This window comes from Astatotilapia calliptera, chromosome 6 (assembly GCF_964374335.1).
Source record: "Astatotilapia calliptera chromosome 6, fAstCal68.1, whole genome shotgun sequence".
NCBI lineage: Eukaryota > Metazoa > Chordata > Actinopteri > Cichliformes > Cichlidae > Astatotilapia > Astatotilapia calliptera.
The window spans coordinates 27693194-27717476 of record NC_137427.1 but is presented as its reverse complement, the minus strand read 5'-3'; the positions used below and the strand labels follow the sequence as shown (position 1 = coordinate 27717476).

General features: G+C 41.2%; 1 protein-coding gene across 2 annotated transcripts; it reads right to left on the bottom strand.

Annotated features, from left to right (window-relative positions):
• Nucleotides 1-12274: 12274 nt before the first annotated feature.
• Nucleotides 12275-20796, bottom strand: anxa5b (annexin A5b). 2 transcript variants are annotated; one of them, XM_026171414.2, is made up of 13 exons: nucleotides 20657-20796; nucleotides 19892-19945; nucleotides 16990-17074; nucleotides 16567-16661; nucleotides 15221-15334; nucleotides 14995-15085; nucleotides 14716-14795; nucleotides 14589-14639; nucleotides 13892-13985; nucleotides 13482-13577; nucleotides 13100-13158; nucleotides 12763-12885; nucleotides 12275-12676 (listed from the first exon to the last, which is right to left on the bottom strand). In XM_026171414.2, the coding sequence occupies exons 2-13, from the start codon at nucleotides 19892-19894 to the stop codon at nucleotides 12614-12616; spliced, it is 954 nt and encodes a 317-aa protein (XP_026027199.1). In that variant the 5' UTR covers nucleotides 19895-19945; nucleotides 20657-20796; the 3' UTR covers nucleotides 12275-12613. The 2 variants fall into 2 exon arrangements, with proteins under 2 accessions (XP_026027199.1, XP_026027200.1); XM_026171415.2 differs by lacking the exons at nucleotides 19892-19945; nucleotides 20657-20796 and having other exon boundaries at nucleotides 16990-17083.
• Between the last annotated feature and the right edge of the window lie 3487 nt (nucleotides 20797-24283).

Below are 24283 nucleotides of genomic sequence, written 5' to 3'. Positions count from 1 at the left end.
AGAAATTCATTTCACCGAAACAATAACGTGGCGCACAGTGTGACGCATGCACCAGTTTATTGTATTTCCAGACTTGCTTTCGGCACAATTTACAGTGCACGCTACTCTGTTTTTTGTCAGACTTGAAATAGCCGAAATACCTTCACACTACGGAACTTCTATGGCTCTTCCGTTCGACAATCTCTCCGGCATTGGAACCATCATCTGTTTTCTCTTCGGTCACGCTCGGTTGATTTTTCTAGTCGGCACACTCATTTCCTCCATTACCCGCTGGCTGCTTCCCAAACAAACACACGTGCGGCTTGGCACTTGTGCTGTACGTAACAAGTCACGCGACGTGACGCTGCGGCTGTGATTGGTTCGGCTCTGCGCTACTTAATTTGGCTGACCTTTTTTTTTTCTTTTTTTTTTTAAGAGGACAAGAGCGGCGAGGTCTATCGCGATAGCTTAATTTCTCTATCGAGTAAAAGTTATATCGCGATACATATCGTTATCGTTCTATCGCCCAGCTCTAGTTGTGACTTACCTTAAAAATTACACGGTCCCTCGCTAATAACGCGGTTAACCTTTCACCTCACTGTTTCGCAGATTTTTTAGTGCAAGTTTGCATGCTTTTTTTTTTTTTTTTTTACGTCACATTGTGTCCTGCGTCCTGATTGCTGCAGACGATCTCCTCCGTGACCTCTCTCCTGTACAGTACAGAATCGCTGCATCGATCGCTAGCAGTGTGACTCTGAAGTGCAGTACTGTATGTCCACGATGTCCACGAAACGTTTTGCATCGTCAAAAAATAAAATTGGCTACTTGATTTCACCTATCGCTGGTTATTTTTAGAACATAACACCCGCGATAAACGAGGGACAGCTGAGAAATATAACATTTGAATCCCTTTTCTCTTTTGCCCTGAGGTGCAGGGAAAAAATATCAACAAGTCGATGAACATCATTTACAGATATATTGGGTAAATGCCCAAGACATCTATAGAAATGTAAATCGCCGCTTGATTCATTCATTTGCTTAACTTGTTTTGGACCATAAACCAGGCGCGAATAGGACACCAGAAACAAAGCTCCCCACAGGAGTTTCCGCACCGGAAGTAGCATATGCTAACGTGCACACAGTCAATTGGTTTGTAAAATATGGGCTCAAAATGTGGTCATAAATATTTTGTACTTGTAAAAAAGATTTGTGTGTGCGTAAAAAAGATTTGTATGTGTAAAAATGATTTGTGTGTGCGTAAAAAAGATTTGTATGTGTAAAAAACATTTGTGTGTGCGTAAAAAAGATTTATATGTACCACCACTTCCCCTGCCAGTGGCGGACTCCCTCAGACATCGGTGCGTTGGTGGTTCTTTGTGTCCGGGGATAGGCGTCCAGGTACACACCGGCTCACTCCTTGGCGGCCGCTTATCGGGGCCTGGAGCCTGGGGCTCGCTCGGGCCACTTCGGAGGTGGGGTGCCCCCGGCCTCTCGGCCTGGGGCTCGGTCACTCAGGTGCAGCTGGCTGCCGGCGGAGCTCACGGGCGCGTCACTGCAACTCCCCCTGGCTTCTGCTCCGCGGCTGCTGAGTGAGCCCTCATCTGGGACTCTCCTCAGCTCTTTCCGGGACAGTGGCGCAGCTGCCCCTCTGTTGGTCTTCCTTGGTCTCTTGTGTTCTGGGGGCCTCTGGATGTCTGGAGTTTTGATCTCCTCCATACCTGCTTCACGCCCTGGAGGACGGGGCTGTGGCCCCCCCACACCCTCTAGCAGATTATTACATGAAGGAACCTTTTAAAAAACAAAAAACAAGCGCGTCCATGCTCACAGGTGTACACACGGGTGATCACACCCACAAACTACACCCTTTTTGGCTCCTACCTCAAAGCACACTGTGTTCTGTTGATCTTATGTGCTGCACAATAATGTTTAACATTTTTTACATGTTTTTACATGTTTTGGAGTTTGTACATGTTTTGGAGTTTTTACGTGTTTTGGAGTTTTTAAGTGCTTCGCAGTTTATATGTGCTTTGGAGTTTGTACGTGCTATGGAGTTTTTACGGATTTTTTCGTGTTTTGGGGTTTTTAAGTGCTTTGGAGTTTGTACATGTTTTGGAGTTTTTACGTGTTTTGGAGTTTTTCGTGTTTTGGAGTTTTTAAGTGCTTTGGAGTTTGTACATGTTTTGGAGTTTTTAAGTGCTTCGCAGTTTGTACATGTTTTGGAGTTTTTCGTGTTTTGGGGTTTTTAAGTGCTTTGGAGTTTGTACATGTTTTGGAGTTTTTACGTGTTTTGGAGTTTTTCGTGTTTTGGAGTTTTTAAGTGCTTTGGAGTTTGTACATGTTTTGGAGTTTTTAAGTGCTTCGCAGTTTGTACATGTTTTGGAGTTTTTACGTGTTTTGGAGTTTTTAAGTGCTTTGGAGTTTGTACGTGTTTTGGAGTTTTTACATGTTTTGGAGTTTTTAAGTGCTTCGCAGTTTGTACGTGCTATGGAGTTTTTATGTGTTTTGGATTTTTTCGTGTTTTGAAGATTTTAAGTGCTTAGCAGTTTGTACGTACTTTGTCTCTAGAGGCCATTGTAAATACACTTTTATTTATTCACTCCACATAAAATGTAATAAATAAATCATATAATACGAAAACCAACTATTTACATTTCAACTTTTAACTATTTAAATTTTCAGCCTTTTCTTTTTAAACAAATTCAAGTGAAACAACACAAAACACTGCAAACCACAACACAATTAAATATAAATTAAAATATGAAACCAAAAAGAAGGTGCACATTCTCTGTCATATAGGCCTGCATGCAACCGACACATCACTATAGCACAGGAACAGAGCGGAGGAAAAGAGAGAGAAAGAGACAAGGTAACGACAAGATGGACACAGCAGCTATCAAAGAGGAGTTGGTTGGTAAAAAGAAACATTTGGAGATTACTATTTTAGTGCTGTCAGCGTGACGTTAACGCCATAACTGCATTAATGCGGCAAATCTCTGTTAACGAGTTACCGTGTGGGCCTGTGTGACGGCACACAGTAGTGATGTGTCGGTCGCAAATGGCTCTTATGCTGGGCTTACACTGTGCGATTTTTGGCCCATTTTGAGCCAATTTTTGAGTCGTGCGACCGTTTTGGGGATTGGCCCGATTTTGGCCTTCATCGTGCATCGTATAGTATACGTGGGGTAACGAGACGCGATTAACACCTCACGACCAGCTCCCGATCATCAATCGCTTGGTCGTGAGGGTGTCACTGCAGTTTGTCACACTGCGCACGCGCAAACACAAATGTCAGCGAAAAAGACGGCGCAGCACGGCAGTGCAGCGTGTGATCTGGACACAAGCGATGGAGGAACAAATTGTAGAACTTTGGAAAGCTCATCCGAGCCTTTTCGATGTGGCCTCACAAAATTATCACAACCACAACAACCGTGAAAATAGTTGGAACTACACTGCTGCTCAATCACAGCTGCCTGATCAATGTTTTTCATTAGCAATTTAGCAAAGTTGATGGTGGTGGTGTGCGTGTCTGTGTGAGTGAAAGACAGAGAGGGAGAGCGAGCGACAGAATTTCTGTTATAACCTTCATTTTATGTACGCACAGTGTGAGCACTCAGGTCGCATCAGAGCATCGGGCCGTATGGTGTGAGACCCTGCATCGTGACCTATGAACTTCTAACCCCTGCGAGTCAACCGTATAGTTTGAGCAGGAGCTGAATCGCGCGACTGAAAAAAATCGCACAGTGTCTGCCCAGCATTAGAGTCGGATCTTTGAGGTGAACGACGCGAGCCGACTCCTTATCGTGAGCCGTTGGGTTTTCTTTTCCTTTCTCTCACCCTCTCCCTTGCACTTTTTTTCCGCTTCACTCCGCGCTGGGATGACGGGGGAGGGGCGGTAGTTACACTCCCAGTAGCACAGGAACAGAGCGAGAGGGAGAGAGAAAGAGAGCCAGGGACAACAATGTCACATTAGAAAGGTAGTGTAATCATCCACAACTATTTTCAGTTGTAGACGTTAAAGGATTCAGAAAGTTTATTCATGCAGGCATGACAGAGAATATGCATCTTCTTTTTGTTTTCATATTTCAATTTATATTTAATTTTGTTGTGGTTTGCAGTGTTTTGTGTTGTTTCACTTCAAATTTGTTTAAAAGAAAAAAGCTGAAAATTTAAATAGTTAAAAGTTGAAATGTGAACAGTTGATTTTAGTATTATATGATTTATTTATTACATTTTATGTGGAGTGAATAAATAGAAGTATATTTACGGTGGCCCCTAGAGACAAAGCACGTACAAACTCCAAAACACGTAAAAACTCCAAAACACGTACAAAAGAAGTACGGAAGAACAGAAGTGCTCCAGGATGCTAGAGGCAGTGTTAAGCTTTTACCTCGTGGCTACACAAGCCAGGAAGTACCAACGACCGGATTTGGTGTGTAGTTGTATTTTGTAAATGAACATTTCTTTTTTAATTATATTAATATATATGAATGCTTGTGTATAAATACACAAACAATACACATATGCTTTCAATTGTGTAATTTAAGTGATCTAGGTAGCTCTGTTAAGGAAGTTCAGTTAACGCTAGAAATGTGTTTTGGAGTTTGCACGTGCTTTGGACTTTGTGCATGCTTTGTCTCTAGGGGCCATAGTCTCATATATAAACATATATAAATAAAACCACTTGTTTTTTACATTAGTAATTCATTTTGTGCTTAATTTTATATTATTGTTAATAATAAATTAATTAAAGCAACAAAACAACCTGAAGAGCCGGTTGGGAGCCAAAAGAGCCGGCTCTTTTTCGTGAGCCACTGACCCCCACAGGCATACACGATCCACACTACCATACACTGACACACAGTGACTTGGAGTTAAACTCAATGATCCCGCGTCGGTGGGAGCACCATCACTCTCCTAAATAGCTCCCCCGACGAGCCCTGATCAGCAGCAGGTGTTTGGCAAGGACTTCAGGTGTGGCCGGTCCTTCAGCAGAGCCACACCCACCAGGCCTGAAGGTGCCTGTAACTTGGCCAACAGAACACAGCTGCACACATATACACACACACACCTGCCTACATACAAATGTGGACACAGAACAGTAGCAGTGCAGAAGACACACACATGAAATAATAATAGTTCAGACTGCTCACGGACCCCGTGACAGAAGAATATTTCTAAGTCTAATTAAATAGTTTTCAAATAAAATATACATCAGATGTTAATTCTGAGGCCAGACTAGATTGCTTTAAGATTTGAAAAAAATCAAGATGACAATTTAGTCATCACTACTGCCTTTGAAGTGACAGCTGAACGGCTTCTTTTAAGCTTTTAACAATGCTAAAAAAAAAAACCTACCATATTTGGCTTTCTTGGAGACACCAAGATTAATTGTTAGGCACTTCAGAATAGCGTTGTCAAAAGAGGAATCTTCTGATATCAGTACAGAGAAGAAATGGTCTGGAGATCCAAACTCCTTGATAAGGCCTTTAGCAGTGGCCTTTGTTATTTTATACATATTATTTTTAAGAATTTTCAGGGATTTAGGACATCTCACTTCAGAATGGACCAACTCAGTCAGATAATTGATAGCAGTTTCTATTTCTTTTAGATCTAGAAGCTTTTTGGTATTCCTGTGGGTTTTTCTGTAGATTATCATTAATAGAATATGACTAAAATCTTTGGCAATTTCCTTAGCATCTGGTGACACTAACTTTTCTGACAGTTCTTCCTCTAGGTTTTCAGAGGTTTGCGGCTGACTTTGACCCTCTGTGGGTGAGAGATGCCTGCTTATTGCCTGTTTTTGAAACTTGGTTCCAGTTCTACTGCACTCACATAGAGGACTGCTTGATTTGTGAGATCAGTATCCGGACTTGGCTGTGATGTAGACAGTCTGTCGCTTGTTTCATTGGCATCTGATCCAGTCATATCTTCTTCCTCCGATGGGGTCAGCGCTCTTACTACATCTTCCACGGCACCAGAAATGTTGTCATTTGTAATAGTTTGCACTAAAGTTTCATTCTCCAACCAGAAAAGCATTTTTTGTAAGAACCTTTCTACTGAATCTTCTATGAGCAGATCGAGCATGTCAGAAGACGAGGGTACCTTACAGTCGCGCTGTGAAGTCTTAGAGATCTCGGATTCTGAGAGATCTTTACCCATTTGCATTGTGGGGGCTGGATATGTTGACTGGACAAGGTTGTACGCTTTATCTGTCAGCTCCCTTGAAAACATCTTGATTTCCTTACTTGTCAGATCAAGGTGTTCTGCGTGGGTTAATTTACTAAACAGTTTATTCATAACTGGCATGACTGTTCTAAATTTGAGTGGAGAATCATTTTTAACTGCGGTTTCTAAGGTTGGTGATTTTCTGGGAACTTCTGGGATTGAACCTGTGGGATTTAAGTGTAACCTTTCGCTGGCGTCAGCTCTCTCAGGGGAGTTTGCCTGTTCTCTTTGAAAGATGAAAAACCTTTTGCTTTTCTTCACCTGATTTTTTCAAATTCCTTTTTGGCAAGCCTGGAGAAGTGTTGTTTTGCTTCATCTGGTTTTGTAATTAGGGCCCATGATGCAAAAAAGTCTTTCACCATTTCGATAATTATGTTCCCATTAAAAGCAGGTTTGGGTGAGCTACACTTCTCACTTAATGTATTATCTTCCGCATCAGGATACTGAATGTTAGTAATTATCACATTTACAATGTCAGCTGGAACTTTTTCCACATCATCTTTAACTTTAACAGCTTTCTCCTCAGCTTCTGCAGATTTATCACTCTCTTTTCCCTTCATGGGTGTCGCAGTCTGGCAGAGGCGGACTGTATGTATTATGAAAAGGACCCAAAATGCGGACACCATGAAACAAAAACTTAAATGTTAACAGAAAGCGAGCCGTTTATTAAGGCTGGTGAAAACATTACAAAACAAAAGGCAGAGGAGACGCTAAACAATAACCTAAACTGGGAGAGCTAAGATAACATAGAAACCCAAAACATGAACCCTAACATGGACACAAAAATACCTACAGCACAGAACCTGGAAACATGACACAAAGGACAACAGACAACCTGACAATGACACATTGAAAACAGAGGACTTAAATACACAGGAGGTGATTAGGGGAAGTGGGAACACATGGAGGAACAGCTGACTTACATGAGGCTAATGACAGGACAAGGAAAGTGAAACTAAATACAATGAACAAAGAACACACGACTCTTTCAAAATAAAACAGGAAACACGAGACAGACATGATAATACAAACTTGATAACATAAGACACGCAGCATGAAACAAAGGGTGAGGGAAATTTAAATACAGGGGAAGAAAACACAAGGAGTCTAATAACCAAATGAACTTCGCTAATCTAATGAACTTAAACATAAACAACATCCAAATAAACTAAAACTTAAAACGCTGGGTCAACAGACCCAGGAACATGACAATGGGTTGCAGTTCTATGTGACAGACCTTGTCATCTTTACTTAGTTTTGTGTCTGTACTCCATCTCATGAGAGCCATACTTACTTCTTTAATTGTTCCCATCTCAGAGAGTTTGGATTCAAGGCTCTCATCACTTGAACTAAAGGAGCTGAGTAAAGTTTGTTATTTTTCCGCTGACATCAACAGAATCAGGGTTTTCTGAGACTAGAACCTGACCCGAGTTGACTTTATTTGAGATCTCCTGCTCAACCCTTTGTGTCAGTTTCACAGATTCCTCACATTCCTCATGGGTGACATTAAGAGCGGCAGCAATGCTGGTTGAGAGAGAGTCTCCCAATATGGGGCTTATTTTTCCCACGGCGATGCTAATGTGTGTCTAGGATGATACATCTGTCAATTGGTCCTGAACTGCTAGAAGTGAAGTTTTTATGATGCTTGCACTAACTGACTGTATAACATCAGTAATCATATCAGCAAGTGCTGCTTGGACATTGGAGTCACAGGACCCATTTTCTATCATGCCCCACTGTAATCCAGAGAGACAATCGATATTTTACCTGCTGATAGCAGGTAAAATATCCTCTGAAGTAATGGGGATGTGGGTTCTAACATTGGATACTGACATTGCAAATGATTTAGTTTCACTTTGAAAAACCATTTTCTCTGAACTTTCACAATGCCTTGTTTAACTTCTATTTATGCCCTCGGATCAAAGTCACATACTGCAAGATCAAAACAGTAGAGCACTGGCCTGTGTGAAAACGCTTTGAAAGCTGCAACGGCATCAAATCAGAATCAGTTTGATGAGAAGCCCCTCACTAATAAATCATTGACACATAAACACTGTTTTAGCATCAGCGCGTTGAAGTCAGTGCTTTCAAATTTTTTAATCATACCTGTAGCCAGTTCTTTGACTCTTATGCCGTTATTTTTGTGCCACTATTCTGAGCACACGTAAAAAAATTTGAGCGCACGTAAAAAAGATTTGCAGATGCAAGTGCTGCATTTTCAGGAGAAATTTATTTTGAGCGAAGAAAAGCTAAATTTGAGTGAACAAAATTCATTCCTGCGTGCAGAAAATGTATTTCAGTGTTTGCTATTATCCACACACACACACAATAGCAGCCCCTGTCGCTCAGTTTTTGCATTTGCGCTTGCTCGCAATGTGTTGCTTGCGCTCTCAACATTTCTGCCCGCACGCACTCAACTCTTTCTGTACACCGTTATATTTGTGCCGCAAAACCAGCCAATCACAGACTTGGATGAAAAAAAAATCTGATTGGCTGTTCTGGTCTCCAATAAGCTCGAAATTACGAAATGCAATATCCCAGAATCCATTTCGTCCAAAACTCAAACGAGGCAGTGGCGGAGGAACGCAGAGTGGCGGAGTTTGAAATATTACTCTTTCTGGGTCACAAAATAAACTTTTAAGATATTTTCATAGGAGAATGGTGCTGTGTAAACTTCAAATATCTGCTTGATTTATCAAGACATCACATATTTGCAAAAGTGCTTTAACGTTTTCGGAGACGCCTGTTACCCACCAGCTGACCAGGTAGTCACTTGGGTTAAACATAATATAAAAGGCTGAACTGACAAAACCACCACCAGGTATTATAGGAAAAACCATAAAGCCTTTGAACTAAAACAAACGCTGTTGTGACAGTGATGTACACTGTCTTGTTGGTGTATATGTATGATTTGTATCAACCTTATGTTTCCAAACCGATATCATGACCAGCAGCTTTTACGGCTGTGGCTCCAGCAAACAGCTGATAGTAGAAAGTCATATTAAAAAAATTCTTACAACAGCTTATCAAGCTTAAACGTGCTGCTGTTGTTTAGCGCAACATCCGCTGGTTTCCTGTTTCTGGTGCAAAGTGGGCGATAAACAAACAAGAGAGACGGGACTTGCGGCAGAAAAGCCAATCAGCTGATCATTGATCAGACTCACAATTGAAGTAGCAACAGGAGAGGGAGGGGAGAGAATGAGAGAAGAACAGGCAGTTGTGCGGCAAAAACACAGAATAACTCCAGCTTTGTGTCTTTTTCATTTTAGCTGAAGTACGGGACTAATCGCGTTCCTTTTCACCTCAATACATATTGTAATTGGTCCAGCCCAGAGTTGATCATGACCAATTGGCTAATTCACCAACTTTCATTGTTTATACCGTTACAAAAACAAACATAAAAATGAAAAATCACCGTCGGCCCACTGGGCAAATGCCCGGTATGCCCAATGGCCAGTCCAGCTATGCGGTCAGCTGGTGGGTAACAAGAACGTTAGAGCACTTTTGCAAATATGTGATGTCTTGTTAATTGAGCAGATATTTGAAGTTTACACAGCTATGGCATGCCAAGAGTGTCAAAATCCATTCATTAAATAATTCAGACTCAAACACATCTTCAGATGTTGAAAGGCACCAAATCTGAGTCTGGAGCCAAGCTGTGAAAAGGTTTGTTACCAGCTAAAGAACAAATGACCAATCTTTAGTTTGATTCTCCCTGAAATGTAGAGAAAAGAAAAAAGTAAGCAGAAAAGGTACATTTACTTAGTTTATTACATACAGACAAGTATTTTAATATGTTTTAAATAATTAATCTTTGAAGTATTTTAATATGTCTACCATTTGTAATCTTTAATACCACACTGATCCTGTACAAAGTATGTTATGATCTATTATAAAAGATTTATCAGGTCAAATTTAGTATGGTTTTGACAACAATTGTCACAATAAAATATGTTAATATACAATCCTTAATGTGTGTGTGTGTGTGTGTGTGTGTGTGTGTGTGTGTGTGTGTGTGTGTGTGTATCCGGGGGGTCAGAGGCAGTGTTCTCCCAGGGCGCCAAAAAGGCTAGGACCGCCCCTGCTCATCATGTACAAATAACTGCTCAGACTGCTTTAACATTTTAAAAATGTTCTTTCTGCTCTTGGCTCCATATGATGTCAGTGAGAGTGGATATTTCTAATATGATCATAGGGCACACAGCAATACATCTGCTGTTTAAACCTTCTGTTTTTGAGGGGCACCCAATCAGAAGAAAGTTGGGATAGAGATAGAGGGAAAATATATAAATAAACTGAGGGACTGGTCTAAGCCACGTATGAGATAAATAAGGACTAGAATGATCTGTGAAATTATGCATAGCTGCTCTACAAGTCAAAGAATAACAATGTGGATTTGATAATGTACACAAACAGTCTCTGTGCAGCGCACATATCCATCCATTGTATCCATCCATCCTCTTCTGCTTATCCAATCCAAGGTTGGGGTGTGGGCCTTATCCTAGCAGGGCAAGAGGTAGGGAAAGTTCGCTAGTCTCTCACAGGGCTAACAACAGGGCTAACACAGAAGACAGATAACCCTTCACACTCACATTCACACCTACAGCCGTCTTAGACTAGACTTAGGGACAGGGGGAACATGGAAGCTCCTTACACGTGTTTTAAGCTTGTGTTTTAAAGCCCTCCAACAATTCTAAACTTTGTATCTGACATTTGTGCTGAACAAAACATCTTCCACCTCACAATCAGAGCACACTTCAGTATGGTCGATGAAATGATTTGTGAACTACACCACACAGAGTTGAGACCCAGATGACTTGCCCTGAGGTTAACACTCCACAAAATCATGAAAGACTCAAATGCATAACCGGTCCAGTTGTACACGCCATCCAAACAGGAGGCTTGTTCTTGAAGTTTCCTGCAGAAGCCTCTAATTATCTTCTCAGTGACAGCAACCGGTGTCACGAACGCTTGTTCTCACAGAAATATAAGTAGTAAGACGTGTGATGCGTGCACTCATGTGCATATATGTGTGGTACCTGGACAAGGGAGTGTTGCCTCTGACCTCTTTGCTCCCTCAGACAGACACATAAAAGTTGTCTGGAGTGTGACTTCCACCTTTTCCACATCAGTCCTCTCTCTCAGACGCCATAAAAGAGATGCTCAAAGACAAACTGTTTGAACAAATCCTTCATCACAGCTCAAGGGTGCAATCAAGTGTCACCACACAGTCAGAGGTTAAGGGTGAAGTAGGAAATAGTACCACCAAAATGTCTCCCCACCTCTATTTTTAGTCATCTTGTGGGTTAATTTGTTTTACCCAGGAGTGAGTGCAGATAATAAGGAAAATCCACAAGCAGGATACAGGGATCAGATCCTTAAATGTTTGCTTAAGGTGATCCAGTATCCAGAGCCAATTCACTTTATAAGCCATTTGCAAGTGGATTCTTCCACTCAAATTCAAGGACTGACTTCTTTGCCGTGTCTGTAAAATTACTGCGAATTACAAAAATATCACACACAGGAATATTAATGGACGCCTAATAGATAGAGATGGACCGATCCGATATTACGTATGGACCTCATTATTGGCTGCCGGGTTCTGTGGCAACAATAAATGCCAACCTCTTCCACAAAAACAATGACAGAGTATCATAACAAGACCTGAGATAATCCCTCCTTTATAATGCACATTTGCCTCTTATATGTAATAGAGTTTTTTTGTAAATGAGAGAGGACGAACCGGCTGTACAAAGGCCCAATTTAAAATAAATAAGTATTTTAATTACTTAGCTTTGCATGATTTACAATTCTGTTTTAGTACAGCCTGGGAAATAAAAACATGCAGCTCTTCTGTGATGTTGAAGATGAACACTGAGTAGTGAGTGACTTCCCCATCTATCAGCTGAAGAAGACGCCTACAGAGGGTCAGAGCTCAGCAGCTCACCTCATCTCTAACAAAACTCCTTTGACTCCCTCTTGTGGTCATGAGAGGTCAATACATATGTAAAAAACAAAAACAAAAAAACAGCATACTGGCTGCAATATTATTAATGAGACACCACTGAACTTCATCAAATTAAGCATTTATTATTGGATATATATGTTCTCCCATACAAAGTGCAAACTAGACAATTGAAGTCTGATACTTCAGCATAATATTTCGTTGTATAGTGAAGATATTAGTGGATAAAAGCTGCATTCATGTTGACAAAATGTTAGCTACCTTTCAAAGACACTGTTTGGAATCATAGTTTTAAAAGATCTCATGTGTTCTCTCTCCGACACAAGACAGCTTTGCTGAGAGGAACCAAGACTTTGAGTTTCTTGTGGTTAGCTTGTTGTTTCACTGAGCCGACAGCCGAGAAGGCACTTCAGGTGTGGTTGCCGTTAGCGATTATTGCCATGATTATGCATCATCACCGCCACAGAGCGCAAGTAATGCCTTACGATAGTCACCGCCGGCGTCTCCCTGCAACAAACAAAGACGGGCACAATTTAGGAGAAAAGGCAAAAAGTATCAAGGTGTCTATGTAGGTAAAAATATTATGTGTGTACCTTGATCATCGAATGCAGAGAGCAGGCGAACAGCCTCCTGAACTGAGCTCTGATGTCCAACAGGTCCACCTCACTGCGAGTCACCATCACTCTGATCAGGGTGTTATCGTCAGTGCCTGCACCCTGAGTCGAGAACACACAATGCAGTGACCAAACACCTCACAAACATCAACGCACAACCGTAAAACATACATGAATAACTCCATAGTGATAAGCATTAAGCCCTTTTGTCTTCATTATGTCATAAACCCATTTTGACAGGTTAAACCATTACTGGCAAACATGCACCGACTCAGATAGCCTCACTTCAAGCTGCCAAACCTGTCTGTGCTGTTACCTTCATGGCGTAGTACAGGGTTTCAGCAAAGTAGGCAGGAACACTCCTGGCACACTTCACTGTACAAAAAACACACACAGAAAGGAAATTCATCACTGTGTACTTATGGGTAGTTAGACTGAGTGATGAACTGAACCAATGTCCAAGTATGACGCCATGACCCAGTTTAAAATGTGCTACAGAAATGTGGTTTTTGCAAGATCCAAATAGGAAAAAAGCTTTGATGATCTCTCTCTCTCTATCTATATATTATTTTTTCATTTGCTGATGCTTTCTTTTTTAGTTTATTGTTGTGTTGTTTTACCAGGATTGAAATAAAGCCTTCCTTTTTGGGGGGCAAGCGACAAAAGAATAACTTCAGGGAGTCGTCTAGAGCACATACCAACGGCAAGGAGGAGGTCCTTCAGGTTTCCAGATGTTTCTCTCTTGATACTCTCCTCAATCTCATATCCAGACAGCTTCATGTAAGCGTCGAATACTGGAATGCAAATAAAGTTTGGAATGAGTCTGATGTTAGTGCAGCTATACGGCTTATCTCCCGTTTCAGTAAAGCTCAACCCACAGTGTGTAGGGAAAGTGTGTAGGACCAAATAAGAACCTGTGGCAGTAAGTGGAGGTGAGTAAACTTCAAATCAAAGCTGTTGAATCTTGTCATATATTCATTTAGCCAACACATAATTGACATCACTGGCTGCAGATGTAATTTGTTTCAGAGTGCAAACACTGTCCACACCCTGGACCACTCTGTCTTCACCCACTCATACAAACTGTTTTTACCCCACACTCACAAACCTTTCCTGAGGTGTTCTGCACTCCGGTTACCCAGGATGGTAACAAAAGATTGTTCATCAGTGCCAAACTTCTGCTCTCCAGCCTTGAAGAGGGCCTAAAACCAGAAAATGACAATTATTTAAGGCGTGTTTTTTTTTTTTTTTTTTTAAATCACAGGGAGAACTGGCAGAGTACAGGAGAAAACTTGAAAAAAACTGCACATTTTTACTGTAAACTCTGCAGGAGATTATCCTGCTTTTGTAGTCTTACAGGTCCAGAATGCCCATTTTTGTGGACTACCAAGCCTGAATACCTCAGATCCTGCTGCACTGATACTGAGTCTTTGTACTAGACCCAGCATGTTGTTGTCCGATCCAAATCACTGTGCTTCACTTTGAAGTGATTTCCACGTGACAAAATTGATTTGCAACAGAAATCACACCTAGATACATTTCACTAAGCTATCTATGATCAGATTTGGCAGTAAAAACTCCAGAGAGGAAAAGAGCTGAGCCTAGTAAAGATTCACAGGACCTTTTCTCTAAGCAAAAACATGACAACATTTTAAGGGAAGTTTTGCTCATGTTGTCCAGCAGAGGTCGTCAAACCATCTTTACAGACTAACTGAACACCTGACCAAACGCATGTGATGGTCATGCCGTGAGACTAAAAACAAAAGCCACTGATGATGAGGAATCAAATATTTTAAAAAGCCTACCTGAGCGTCACTCTCGATGCTTTCCGCCTGGATCCCCGTCTGCCTGTTTGCCTGAGAAGGGACAGAACATTTTAATTAAAGAGAGGTGAGGAGAGAAGAGGAGAGGAGAGGAGAGGATTACATTTACCTGAAGAAGAATAACCAGAAGCCTCTGGAAGTGACCTGAAGTGTCACCCGTTATATCTTTCTCCAGGTCGTCATCATACTCTGAAGGAAACAAACTGCAATACTCAATGCCCTCACATGACCCCAAAAAGATTTGTGTCTTCTCCAAGAATCAAAACAGGTGTCTTTTACTTCTTAGCACGTTGAATGTGCTTCATTTTAAGTACACTAAAATTATATTGAAACCATTATCAGTGTGAAAAAACATTGTCTAACTTGTGTGTGTCTGTGCAAGTGTTACCCTGTTTGTAGGCAGCGACGATTTGCTTCACCTGCTGAGATGTTCTGGAGGCAAGAATCTCCACAAGCACTTTCTCATCTGTCCCTGCCCCCTACAGGCCAAAGTGGGAAATGTCACAGATGCCGCCTGAGTTTCCAGCTGCTATCGGTGCTAAAATTTCTGTCTGTACATGAAGATCATGGCGTGAGACTTCTGATCGGTTTATATCCGTCACTGGCACACGTACCTTGATTGCATTGCGAAGTGATGTCACATCATAAGTAATGGGTGGAGTCATCAGAGCCACAATCAGCGTCTCAAATTTCCCACCCAGCTCTCCTTTCAGGTCATCTATCAGGTCCTGACAGATGTGGAGATACACAATATGCACTTTAACGAGGTGTGGATCACCACAAACCCAGAGTGTGAAGCAACTTTCTACTATTGTCAAATACTTTGAAGCCTCATTGTACTTAACCAAAATAAAAAATAAAAAAATTGCAAAATACACTTAGATTCAGATTAGGGTTCGAACAGCTACCTGGCTCTGCTCAAAGGTTCAGTAAACCTTTTTGTTAACGTCAAGCTAATGTTAAACCAAATGACGCTTGTCGTTTCATCTTTTACGTCAAGCTGTGCCAACATGACAGTAGCTAGCAGCAGCTTCGTTTATTGCACATTAAAGTATTGTTTTGCAGTCTTAATGCACTGTCAGCTAACTGTATAACCTGTATGGTGAACAGAGGTGTAGATGTGAACCTCTTTTTTTGTAACTAATCTTCACTAATTCATTGACTGTTTGTTCAATGTTTTTGGCAGCGTGGGTCCAGTTGTAAACACGTCAGATACGTCATCATCACCTTTACAGTTAATATGGCAGATTTGTTAAACTAGTTCATGCCCCAAGTTTAGTATTTCTGGTCTATTGCTAGGCAAAACGATGACGTCACACATGCATTTTGAAAATTTTGTCTTTGTCACGAAGCTAAAATTGCACTTTTACAAATGGGTTATTTTTATCCTGTTGGTAAATGGTTGCTAAGCAACACTATTACATCATAACATCTGATATAGATAACAGCCTTGGGCGCAGATGCACCAGGTTTTGTTGCTCCTGATCGTGTAGGAGGAAATCGCAGGCAGGCACAGATGTTGTGTATTGTAGTAAGACCGCTGACTAAATACCCAGAGCAACATTAGAGGGATAAATAAATATTTACATACACAGAGCTGTGATTTATTAACATGAAGGTATTAGCGATTTAAGATAATCATATTTCAACAATAAAAATATAGGAAAATTGGGGCTTTTTTGTAGTTTGTAACTTTTTTTACTACTGGTGCACAGTTCTATTTAGTATCATCTGCATTTTAGAGCATTCCAAACCTCTGTAATAGAGAATTACAGAGATTTGGAATTATAGATAAAGTGCCAAGACTGCAGAATGAGTCTGAGTGAGATTGGAGTGGCTTAATGCGGGGCAGTGTGACTTTGGCCCACAGATTTGCTCGGCTATAACAGTGGGACAGTTAAACTGAAGGTGTGACAGATGTGCTCGAGCGAGGTAACAGCTGTCCAAGAGGTGTTCAGACCTTGCCATACAGAGTTTTGAAGCTGGCCTTGATCTCCTGCCTCTGGGCGTTGCTGCGAGCCGTGACCAGCTGCAAGATGGCATCCTCGTCGGTCCCTACAGTGACAACAAACACGGTTCATGAGCAAAGCTCTTTATGTCACAGGATACGCTGCATGCAGCACAAATTGCATAACAATGGTCCTTCGCTGTCTAGGTGGATTCATATTTACATCTATTCAAACCACATAATTACAGCCTGCAGTCTAGGTCAGCAGATGTGTTTGCTCACAGTGACTCATCTCAAGTTACTCTGCTCACGTGGTTGTGAGTCACTGCTGTCTGTGCGATGCTCCACCCAGACAGCAGGGATTTCTACACTGAAAAGAAATTCCCCGAAACAAGCTCTCCCAACTGCATGTATGAATAAACATGATCAACTTACCCAGGCCTTTCATGGCCTTGTGCAGAACCTCTGCGTCCGCACTGGCACTGAAATTTGCGCTGGGTTTTACGGTTCCTCTGTTGGCCTGCAACATGGAAGATGTGCACAGAGAAAGTTGTTCTTTGCACTTTTTTTCCAAAGCCAAAGCCTTTTTGACTAAAATTCTTCTTTCTGTTGCACCCGATTACCTCTCCACAGAGACACTCAACTTCTACACCTTTATATGTGTAAATGCACACAACTTTGGTACACCTTGCTAGTACTGCCTTCATTGAGTTTAGTTTAGTTTCAACAAGGTGGTGGAAACACTCTTTAGAGGATCTATATTCACAGACAGCATCACACGGCTGCTGCACATTTGTCGGTTTCCCATCTATCTTGCTCTACTGGTTTGACATCTCGTGACTACAGAGGCCATTTGAATACAGTGAACTCATGTTAAGGGAACTGGTTTCAGAAGATTTGAGCTCTGTGACATGGTGTGCTATCTTTTTTTTTTTTTTTTTGAAGTGTCACAGTTTAAACTTTATTGGCATGTTTGGCAGTAGCGCACAGTCTTGAAGGAACAGGAACTCTTCACAAAGAGTGCATTAGCTTAATGGTGTGCTATCCTGCTGAATACGTTCCCCATATCCTCACACCACCACCTCCAATCTGAACTGTTGAGACAAGCCAGGATGGACCATGCTTTCATGTTGTCTAAGCCAACGTCACATTCAAATTCACTTTAAAAATCACCTTTCTTCCACATTCTGATGCTCAATTTGAACTTCAGCAGGTCATCTTGACCTATGGGATCGTACATGCACTGATATGATTGGCTGATATTTGCTTTAACAAGCAGCTGTAGCTAATAAACTGGTTGGTGAATGTATAGATGATAAAGTACGAAATCCTCCATGAAAACTGCAATAACACATGCAGAGTATTTGTCGGTAGAGTGGTAGCTATGATAATTACATTACACATATTGTTATTGTCAGTTGTATATATTCTGTTTATATCCAAGGTTATCATTCTCAATGTAGTGCGATGTATTTAACACCAAGTACTGCTGATATTATATGGGCACATTCTTAACGTGTACAGTATCATCAAGGACGTTGGGTCTTTGCAAAAAATTCAAATCACTGGATTTAAGCCCACAAATATTCATTTCTCTGTGCGATACAACAGAACAATGTCAGATGTGTATACTTTGTTAGGCACATAGTTTTGTACACCTACTCCTGATTTGTACTCAGATTAATGACCCAATGACTTACAGCTTGACTTTAACATTGATTTTTAGTAAAACAGTCCCTTTCTGTAACAACAATGCACTGATTCCAGACACTCCCGCGCTCATAAAAATCAGCGGAACGTTTAGAGAGGAAAACTACTGGAATGCTTCTGGAATTCTGACCCTCAAAATTTTAAAAAGTCAAAGGTCTAGAACACAAGAGTCGCTGTTAACAACCAGGATTTTGTCTGTTTCTGCACGAAGGAATGTCAAAATGACACGCATCCAATCATCCAATCAAGCAAAAAGAGACTCAACGTGGCTCCTTGAACAAGGAGGTATTTAGACAACAACAACATAACACAATGCACGTCCCTCACACTGGAATGCTAGGGGTTGGAGTCTGTAGCGAGTGATGCACTGATTCCCCTGAGCGGGTCCAGGCATGACCTGAGGGTGGGGGGGAATGTATGTAAACACCACAGGCCATCACAGCTGGCGTCTCTCCTTAAAAGCACTTCTTATTACTTACCATCCTTCTTAACTGGCTGCTGTTGCCATGGAGACTGTACACAATCCACCTAGCAATGCTTTTGCAAAAGGATGTCCTCCATTATGTACCATTTTATTGTTACCTGTGCAAATGCTGTCAACAGAGTTAAGCTCCGGTGATCACGACTACAGCTCTAGCCTGATACCCGATCCCGCATAAAGATGCAACGTATCATTATTATGCCATCTTTAATTAAAAAGCTCACTAAAGGAAACATCCTTTTATTTTCTTTGTGCAAACAGGATTATACAGTTGATCTGTTGTGGCATCCACATTATGTGCTGTAGTTAAGTATTTACAGAAGCAGCACTGTGTGCAAGTGTGTGAGTCAATATAAAGTCCACACTCGTCAGGAAAGCAAACAGGTGTGTTGGGAGAATAGTAGAGGTCTGTTGTTGACAGGGATAATATTACATATATCAGATCTGAATGCACACGTAGTAGAAATGCTTGTCTAAGAAAGACCTATTCAAATGTTTTGTTAGCCCTTCATAGTAAACACGCTCTCAGAATAAACTGTCAGGAAACGAACAACAGCACAGCTGATGACATTAAAAAAAAAACAACAACAACACTTTTTTAGTAACTCAACTGCTGAAAAGTAAGAAATTCCCCTTTAAGAGGGGGAGGCTGGCTTTAAACTCCAGACCAGATGTGGAAATGTGTGCATTACACACAGAAAGAGGGGGAGAGGTGGAAAAACGCAGAGGAGACCCACCCGAATGGAGCAGAGCCCACATGAGTCATACACCAAACTTCCCCAAATGAGATTTCTCTCCAGCCTCACGATCATGCGCGCACACCCAAAACACGCATATAAAAACGGATCTAACTTTTACTGTTTCACGATGTTTAAGGTTCAATACAAACTGTAAAAGCGTCAAAGGTTAACCTGCTGTCTCCCGACAACAACAACGCTCACCGAGAACCTTATATAAAGTTTCATAAAGTGGGCGTTGTCTCGGACTTTACCGGCTTAAAGCCAGTGAGTCAAACATTTGCATAAATAACGGTTTTATTCCTCGAGACTTCTGCAAAATCTGATTAATCAGCAAGCGTTTTATATTCAGTTCTGCGTGTTTATTTGCGCTGATATCTGAGAAATGAGCAGAGTGGAAAGGACTCACCATTTTTGACAGTCTTTTAAGTTTGTTTTTCCAACGAAAGAAAAAAGTGCAGATCTGTTGGAGAGAAACAAATGTTATCAGGCAAGGAGACGAAACAACTCTTTATTTCCGGTAAACTTTCTACTGTAATTAACTCATCCCTAATCATCTCCGCTAGGGTTTCCTGCTGTACGGTATATACAGCAGCTGCTATCTAGACTACAAGTCTTTTATCATCAGGTGGAGACGGGGTCCGGCTGTGCCCCTGATGTGCCAAGATAGATAGTATCCCCGACAGAAGGCGTCAAACTAAGCTGGGGTCTCCAAATCACGGACAAACAGTATCCCATAGTCTTGATCTTTAGTTCAAAAACACTTCTTATACTGAATAACTACTCCTGTAATTTTGGAGATGTTAGCTCTTTATTCAGTAAAGTTACAGGAGGATACAAATAGTTATCAGGCAAAAAGTCCTCAGTTTGTTAAATAATCCCGTCCACGCGAGAACAATAATATAAATATATTTTTTTTCTGTAGTAACCCTCAAACTGAACGGTAATGGAACGACACTCATTTTTCACAGAACTAAAACATCACTACTTCCATGTCTAGTTGGCTATAATGGAGGCGGAATAAATTGGATCTGCTTTCCGTTCGCAGCGAATGCTCCGGACGCAGGGGAAACAGATTTTGTCCGGGATACCTATCTTGGCACAACCTGGTGGATACAACGGAACTTTCTATAGGTCTCCTATAAGTGAGAGTGAACACCGGTGAGGCACTTACCGATGAACCGCAGCTGTGAAACGGAGCTCAGAGGACGGAAGGAGAGACCCGCAGAGAGCGAAGTGAGGAGAAGTAGACAGGAGAAGCTCACTTGGAAAAACTATGCGCGTGAGTGAGTGAGCCACACCCCAGTGCTTAGGGCACCGGGGCTGCCTTGCCCCTGAGCACTCTGGGAAATGTCGTTTTCTTACGTGGTTGAGCTGCTAACAGGGAAATGATGACAAGGGTCTTTCTCGCGTCTTTATTTCATGCTGCGTGTTTTATAATGGTTTATAAGAGGAGGTGCGATATTTTGCATCTAACATGCTCCTTCTGGAGTACTTGGAGAAGCGGAGCAAGTTGAAAATACAATATTGACATTACATATTATAAAGTTTCTGTGTAAGCAAACAGATGCCTAGTTGTTGGTTTAGCCTGAAGGCGTGGTTCCCTCCACCTCCTTCTGATTTCGTGTCCATTACATCCTAGTGGAAATTATAACTGTGAACGTGGCATGGGATGTTTCACAAAAATGATTTGCAGCACTACACAGTGTTTACAAGTTACAGCTTCTAGTCCATTTCCTTGATAATGCTTCGGTCACGTGTTTATTTTCATGACTTGATGTGAGAAGATACGGTGGGCGAAATGATTATTTCATCTTCTGCTGAATTTGTAAGTTTGCGGATTTGCAAAAAGAAACCTTTAATTTTTATGGTAGTTTAATTTTAACAGAGAGACAGAACAAAAGGTGCCAGAGATAATTTATCGCTACTGTTTGATGATGCAACCTATAAAAACACGGGTGAACTTTAACAGAAGGGCAGGTATTCATGTCAGGGGAGACTGACAGAAACATGGCTGTCACCGTGAAAAAAATGTGACCAATAAAGAACGTCACCATTGAAACACATATATGGATTTGATTTGTATCATTAGGCTCATGAATGCTCTTCATTTAGTAGCCTTCTGCTTTGGCATGTTGGGAATCTTCATCCCATGTCAATAATTTACCAAGTAAACTGAGAGGGAGTGATCGATTCAAACAAAGAAGCTATACACACACAGACAGAGGTGTGTGTTTGCCTGTTAAAAAACACGAGTTATGTGGGTAAGATTTGTGCAGATTTTGACACCATCGCACACGACTGAAAGCTTTTATTATAAACACAATTTTTGAGAAATAAAGAGTTGATTTTTCACATTTAAATGGGTAAAAAGAAATACTGAACTTCCAACATCACACTTGTATGAACTGCATGTGGGAAATTGGCTTTTTCTGAGACGTCATGATTGATGCTGCCAGTATGTCCAGGTGTTACAGGAATAAAAACTTTCCCCTTCAGCATGACAGATTGCCAGTACTTACATTCTGCATCGTGAAGATCAAACATCCCAATTTTCTTAGCATTGACATAGTTGGTACAAAGAATTTTTAACTGGAGGATGACTTTAAGCATCAGTTTATCAGAAAAAGTTCTGAGGGCTTCACCCATACACATTTGCTTACGACTCTGGCTATTGGAAGCTCCGAAATGCTCCATCCATCCATCAGTTTATTCAATTTAGGGACATGGGGGCAGCTGGAGCCTATCCCAGCTGTGACAGGGAGAAAGGTGGGCTAACACAGACAGACATTCACAGCTAAATTGGCCAATTTAGAATTACAAACTGTGGGAAAACCCACAGAGCACCCAGAGAATGTCCACACGGATACTGGGAGAACATGCAAATTCCACACAGAAAGGCCCCAGCCAGCTGGAGGAGTCTTCTTTCATTTCTAACCAGTGCACCACCGTGGTTGTCTTCACAACGCAAACTCTCAACTTCATCCAAAAATCTTGTTGTTGTTTTTTTTTTTTGTATTTTTCTGGACTCTTTGCACTTCTGTACTCATCCAGCACATATCAAGCTGAGGTCTAGAAGTAATCATACATTTATGAACACTATGAGCAGAATCGCTCCTGGAATGACAGACATGACATTTAATAAAACTGTAATCCGACTGACATGCATCCACGTGTGGATGCAAACATACTACGAATACAACATGCATCAATAAACATACTATTTTGAATTACTATTTAAAGACACCTAATATATTTTAAATATTATACCACAATTCATAAATTGATCACATTAATTAAAAAACAAGAAAAACAGGCCGCTTTTGGAAGCAGGTGTACATCACACCGCGTGTTTGTCACTTTCTGCCTCTGAAACGTTGTAATTGTCTGAGTAAGAACCAGAGTAACAGAGCCAACAGCATGCTGAGCGAGGCGAAGATACAACAGTACACCACCGTGCTCCATCCCCAACCTGCTCCTAAAGGAGGCACACCATTCATCTCAGCAAGTATGCACCAGGATGGACAGACCGCTGTCTGAAACTGTTGCCTCTTAGAGTTATGGTGATGTACAGTAACACTGTTAGGGTCTTATTCTGTTGTCTACAGGTAATTATTTGGTTTTTCTTGTCTTCTGGAAGATGCGACCATCCTGAGAGGCCCAGACACTAGGTGCTAAAAAAATAACAGCTTCAGTCAAATTTCTTCAAGATCAAATGGAAGAAGATGAAGTTCCAAGAATGAAGGTCTTAACTCAAGCCTCCAGTGTGTGATCAGAGGAATATTCCGCAAATATGAGGAGCATTCAAATGTATCCGATTTCTCTTTTCACTTCTTCTTCCTTCTGTCCTCTTCTACTGGATTTTCTATATACTCTTGCTTTCCCCTTTTAAACCCACAGGTAAATATGCCATCGACACAGGCAGACGGACAAATGGATGCAGACATATAGAATATATCACCAGCTACCCATTTCAGTCTGACCTGTGAGCCCACCCACATGAAATCTCCGCCCTTCCCTCAGGTGACTTCCATCATCACATCTGATTAAAACATACTTTTAAAATCCATTCTGCCTGAATAAAACATATATTTTGTAGGTTCAGTACAATGTACACTCATTTACTGCAACACTTTATTAGGTACACATTCCAAAGATCAGACCCCCTTTTGACTCCACAACTGCCTTATTTTTTTACTGCATAGATTCAAACATGGTACTGAAAACATTCCTCAGAGATTTTGCTCCATGTTGACATGATAGCACTACACAGATTTTCAGCTGTGTATTCATGATTTTAATCACCACATCCAGCAACAATCAGTCCAATTGAGATCTGATGATTGCGGAGACCATTTAATACATAAACTCACTGTTCATGTTATAGAAACTAATTTTAGATGAATTGAGCTTTTTGAATAGCACGTTATCCTGTTATAGGCGGCCATCAGAGGATGGGTATACTGTGGACACAAAGGGATGGACATGGTCAGCAACAATACTCAGGCTGTGGTATTTAAACAATGCTCAGCTGGCACTAAGGGCACAAATTGTGCCACCACCCATATGAATCATTGATGCAAGACAGGATGGATCCATTCCTTCATGTTGTTTAGACCAATTCTGACCCTATCATACAATGTGATACCCGGTATGGTCTTCTGCTGCTATAGTGTTTTATGTTTTCAGATATGCTCTTCTATATACTTTGGTTGAGATGGGTGGTTATTTAAGTTACCTTTTTCTTACTCTCAGCCCAAAGGAGTCTGAACATTCTATGCATATTATTTTAATGGCTGAT